At 36.3% G+C, this 5,565-nt stretch overlaps 1 protein-coding gene across 1 annotated transcript in view; it reads right to left on the bottom strand.

Moving 5' to 3' along the window:
- LOC101852016 (pterin-4-alpha-carbinolamine dehydratase) overlaps positions 1–4,867 on the bottom strand; it is a 13,607-nt gene extending 8,740 nt beyond the window's left edge. The window contains exon 1 of the mRNA XM_005097290.3: positions 4,605–4,867. Coding sequence (XP_005097347.1) covers positions 4,605–4,703 — 99 coding nt within the window. The 5' untranslated portion in view covers positions 4,704–4,867. The remainder of the gene's footprint in view (positions 1–4,604) is intronic.
- Between the last annotated feature and the right edge of the window lie 698 nt (positions 4,868–5,565).

Below are 5,565 nucleotides of genomic sequence, written 5' to 3'. Positions count from 1 at the left end.
GCCAATCTTCTTTGGACAGGTGGACACACGCCCTTATTTGTTAATTTTTGTGGTTGTTTATGGGCTGTTCTAATTTTAATTTCATTCTGTTGTGAAACCTTTCTCTTTCACGTTTTTACACTCATCTAAAAATCTCTAGACTAGCTCTTGAAAATTGAAATAGATCTAGACCCAAAAATTTACTCCTTCCCAGACCTCGCAGAATGGCAGAATGAAAGTAGGCGCCGAGCTCTTGCAAATAGGCAAAAAATCACGAGACCGGAAGCTGGAAACCGTTCGGAGAAATAAAGATCGGCACTATTTCTTTTAAAAAAACAACCTCCACGCCTTCACCCCACCCCTGTTCAAACATCTTACACACACATACACACTCACGCTTGCACACCCATACACATACACATGGGCCACTCCATTCGCAAATAACCAAAAAAATCTCTAGAACAGAAACCGTCCACAGAAATAAAGTTCAAGTTTATTTTCCTGAGCGCTCGGAGAAATAAAGCTGGCAAAAAAATTACCAGTTTAGATTCCAGATGTGCTTCACTATTTTATTAGTTTTCTAGCAAAAGATATTGAAGTGCTCCAGGCCTATAGCCTATAGTATAGCCTACGCCATAGATCTACTAAGTTGTAGATCTACATAGCAGGGTTGGGTTGATTTAAATCAGGTCGATTTAAATCAGTTGATTTTTTTTATTCAAATCAACTTGATTTTTTAAATAAAAATCAGTGATTTAAATCACTTTTTTTTAAAATTATTTTTATTTAGTTTTTACATATTTCAACATCCAGAATTCCTTTCCTTGGTTTCATAAAACAGATATAAGGTTTAGTAGAGTAGATCTAATATATAATCATGCTTAAAAGTCTGCTTTCCCCCCTTTCACTGTAAAATAATACAGTATTCAATTGACTTTTTTTTCATAATTGAAATCAGAGCTGGGTTGATTTCAATCAGTTGATTTTTTAAATTTTAATCAACTTGATTTTAAAAATAGAAATCAGTGATTTAAATCACTTTTTTAAAAATGTATTCAGTTTTTACATGTATTTAAACATTCAGAATTCCTTTCCTTGGTTTTATTAAATAGATATAGGGTTTAGTAGACTAATATAATCATGCTTAAAAGTCTGCTTTCCCCCCTGTCACAGTAGGCCTACATGTAAAATAATACAGTATTCAATTTACTTTTTTTTCATAATTGAAATCAGGGTTGGGTTGATTTAAATCAGTTGATTTTTTAAATATTTAAATAAAAATGATTTTAAAAATAAAACTCAGTGATTTAAATCACTTTTTAAAAAATGTATTCTGTTTTTACATCTTTAAACATTCAGAATTCCTTTCCTTGGTTTTATAAAACTGATATAAGGTTTAGTAGACTAATATAATCATGCTTAAAAGTCTGCTTTCCCCCTGTCACTGTAAAATAATACAGTATTCAATTTACTTTTTTTCCATAATAGAAATTAGCATTTTCTTTTTCTTTTTAGACAAACACAAGCGCGCATGCACACACACACTCACACTGTAATATAATGCAAGTTTATCTATGCATAATTACCCCCCCCCCCCCTTCCTTTTAGACTGACATTTTCTTCATTTTTCTGTAGCCACAATTCACTGATCTAGACCCAAGGCTTTCTTTTGCAGTTGCTTACATTAATCATTAGTTAAAATAAAGTTAAAGACAATGCATTTTGCATTATAAGAACATACTTTTAGCCACCAAAAATCCCAAACTGTGTCGACATTTTAAACCCCCCCCCCCCCAAAAAAAAAATCCAATTTAAATAAAACAAATCTGATTTAAATTTAAAAAATAGATTTTTAAAATTTTTATTTAAAAAATCAAAAAAATCACCAACCCTGACTAATAGTAGCCTAAGTTACATGTTCAGCGGAATAGTCAGCCGGCCCTCTTTAATTAAAATTATCAAATTTCATAAAAATTATAAATAGCCTTGGCCTCGAATCTAGATATCTAGATCTAGTCTAGACTCTAGAGATTTAAAGGTGTTTTTTTACTCATGCACCCGTCTCGTATACGTTTTATATACTTTTTTTCTAGATCTAGATCTAATAGTATTTTGCTTGCTGAACACGAATATATGGCCTTAATTTTTGTCGCAAATCAATAGTTATTGAGTATAATGATTGAAAATACAGTCAAACCTGCCCTGACGGCCACACTATAAGACGACCACTTTCCATTTCCCCCCTTGCGTTTTTTCTATATAATTTAACTGTGTAAAACGGGCACCTGTCCAACATGGCCGCGGCCACATAATTTAACACACAACCCCTATCACACTAAGCAATAACAACACCTGTCTTAGACAGCCACCTTAGTGGCTCCATTACGTTTTGTCATAAAGCATTGGCCCCTGGCGTTGCGGGCGAGCCGTCATAATTCAATCACCTATGTCATTGTTGTTAGGTAGTGCCTCCAACCGATCATGTTGCGTAGGCCCCGCCCACTGTTGACCAATAGCTACCAATTTTCAGCAGTTGGTGAGGTAAGCGTGTGATCCCTCATAACCCATAAGCCCCGCCCAGAACTCATACACAAACCGTAAGTGAGATGAGTGGTCATTGTTTACCCAGTCTGCAACAAAGTAACAAACGACGTCAACATGAACTTGTGACAGAAGCGTCGCTCGTTCTCTGAGTGGTGGTGACCCATGTGCTTGCTTTAACATGGCACTCGGTCTTTCTCGTCTGATACATTATGTTTTATTGTCACCCTGTGGCAAAATCAGCAACAAAATAAAAATTACAAACAAAATACAAACCAACAACAACAACAAAAAGGGCTACTTTTGATTGGGACCTCAGATAGGAAAGGTTTTTCTTCTTAAATGCATCTTGATCAGTCCTGCCCAAGACGGCCACCTGTCTTAACTCTTTGACTACCATGGGCCGATCTATCGGCTCCATAACTTCCTAGTTCGTGGCCAAGGCCGAATTATCGGCTCACGTTTTTCTTTCCCTTTCCCTTCTACAATTTGACTCAACCTTTCCGTTTCATGTTTTTAATTGCTGTGCTTACAATACATCAGTCAACCAGTGAAGGAATTTAGCGCCTTTTGTGTTTTATTCTGCTGTTTTTTTGTCATTTTTTCATGTTTTTTTTTACCCGCCCTATGTTGCTCGAATTAGTTTACATGCATAGCAACGGAAAAATGGCTGATAACCCATCAGGTTCCCCCCCGTCACGTTTTTCTGCTTCAAAAGCCCTGGAAAAGTTTGATGGGGAACTGTCAGTACTTTCCGATAGTGATGTAGGAGGTGATGAAGTTAGACCTGAGTCGGACAGCAGCGACAGCTTTGAGATTGAAGATTCGCAAAGAGGGGCGTGTGTGCAGCGTTTTTTTCTCTTTTTTTCATTGAGAGTGATTTCACTAAAAGTGCGACAACTTTGTATATACTTGACCATTATGCATGAAACTTGGCCCAGTTAGAGACAATTGGATATACTTCAGTATGACTAAGTCATGAAGTGATTGGATTTAGCAGCTATACACTGTGAGAAATGTAAGTTGAAAATTTGATTAAAAATTTTTTTTTCCACCTTGTGTTCACTTACCTCCCATGTTTGTTTGGATTTATGATTTTTTTCAATTTTTTTTATTAGATTAAAAATATTCTACATTCAATTACCTTCATTTTGGTATAACATGTCTGACTTCCAGATGGAATTATGCCCATCAGACACAAAAGAAGAACAGGGGTACTTCTGAAATTCTAAGACTAAGAAATGCCTTGGTCACAGCGCGGAAAACACCTTGGTAGTCAAAGAGTTAATACTTATTATACAGCCACTTTTCTCCTTGACAATGGGTGGTCGTCTTACACAGGTTTGACTGATTCTGTAGATATTAGTAACTTAATATTTGACTTGATTTTAACAACATGGGGGGTTTCAGAATCTGAGGGGAGGGGGGCAATCCCCCCTGCATTTCATAATAATTTGATGTTTTTGCAATTAGGATTGAATATAAATACTTGAAAACAATTGATTTGCAAGGGTTTTAGTGGCCATACACGTGTGTTCTAAGTCTAAAATTATATGGCAAAAGTTATGGCAGTTTAGCCCTCAAGGTCACGAGTCAAATCAATACACATCTTCTGTGTGTGGGTGCATAAAAGTAAAAATTTACCAATCTAGATCTATCTAGATCTAGATCTAGATCTAGATCTAGAATCTAGATCTGGTAAGATTGAAGAATACCGGACCAGCGGACTGACTTTGCCTCTATGTCCCAACCTTACGAATTCATAATTTTCCCGTTTTTAATATCTCTCAATGGAGAATCTCGGACTGGTAGATATATTCATTAAAATTTTGTCAGGGGGGAGACCCCCCTGAACCCCCCTCCTCCATCCCACTTTCTGGCGCAATAATGTATGAGTGGTCGGTCCGGTATTCTTCAACCTTCCCTTAGATCTGGATATTAGATTTAGAATCTAGATTCTAGATTAGATCTAGATCTATATATCTAGATTCTAGATTCTAGATCTAGATCTAGAGATATAGTCTAGATAATATCTAGAAATTTGTAGGCCAAATTAAACCTCTCACTCTAATGATTAATCTCACCATTTTAATTGAGCCTAAAGAAAAGAACCTCAAATGTCTCGATCTGCAAAGGGTACTGGCAACCACTCCAGTAGGCAGAAAGCGAAAATGGGGTCGCATTCGCGTCCTGTCCTTTTTCTTGTGCAGACCACCTTGAAATTAAGCCGGGAACAGGCTTAGAGGAAGGTGAGGGATCGATTTTCAGCGTGTCAGGCAACGAAGAGGTCAGAGGTAGGCCTGGCCTGAGGCCTAGTTAATGTTTATTTTGTGCTGCATAATGACGGGGATAGGTAATTTATTTTTAAAAATAAAGAGCTCTTGCTTGCTAAGTAGCTTTCTCCCCTCTTTTTTTAAAGAGCTCTACACATACTCTCACAAAATTCTACACTAAGTGTAGAATTCTGTGCATACTCTACACATTTTGACGTTAAAATTATATCTTCGAATAATTACATAATATTTACATGTAGATCTAGATTTAGACCTATACATTAAATATTATTTAATGTCACGTCGGAATGTTATATAGCTGTCAAAACCGTTGAGGGTGGCACAAAGTAACATCTTTATACTTTCATAAATTGCAGGTCTTTAAAAAATAATTGGTAACGTAGTACATCCATAATTTTCTAAAGTGCCTGTATTTTCTGATTCATTCCAATGTCAAGGGAAAATGATAATTACGGTAGGCCCTACTGTGTGTAAATGGGCTTGATCAGGGCGTGTTCGTTCTGTTTTGATTTCAACAATATGAATTTTCCTCATTTTGACTCAAAATAATCTAATTAACAGTGTTAGCTCATCTATTCGGGTGCTTAAAAAATCATAGTCAAGATAATGACAGTATAAGAACGTATATTAATAGGCTATCTAGCCTGTCACCAAGGAGTTTACAGTAGTTCTAAACTCCTTGCCTGTCACCTATCTGTAAGAAAAACCCCAACAACTTACTTTTGGTCTGCCTTAGAGAGAAGGGGGAGGG

The sequence above is a fragment of the Aplysia californica genome, unplaced genomic scaffold, assembly GCF_000002075.1.
Source record: "Aplysia californica isolate F4 #8 unplaced genomic scaffold, AplCal3.0 scaffold00151, whole genome shotgun sequence".
Taxonomy (NCBI): Eukaryota; Metazoa; Mollusca; class Gastropoda; order Aplysiida; family Aplysiidae; genus Aplysia; species Aplysia californica.
The sequence above is the reverse complement of the archived record's forward strand: the minus strand, read 5'-3'. Positions and strand labels throughout refer to the sequence as shown.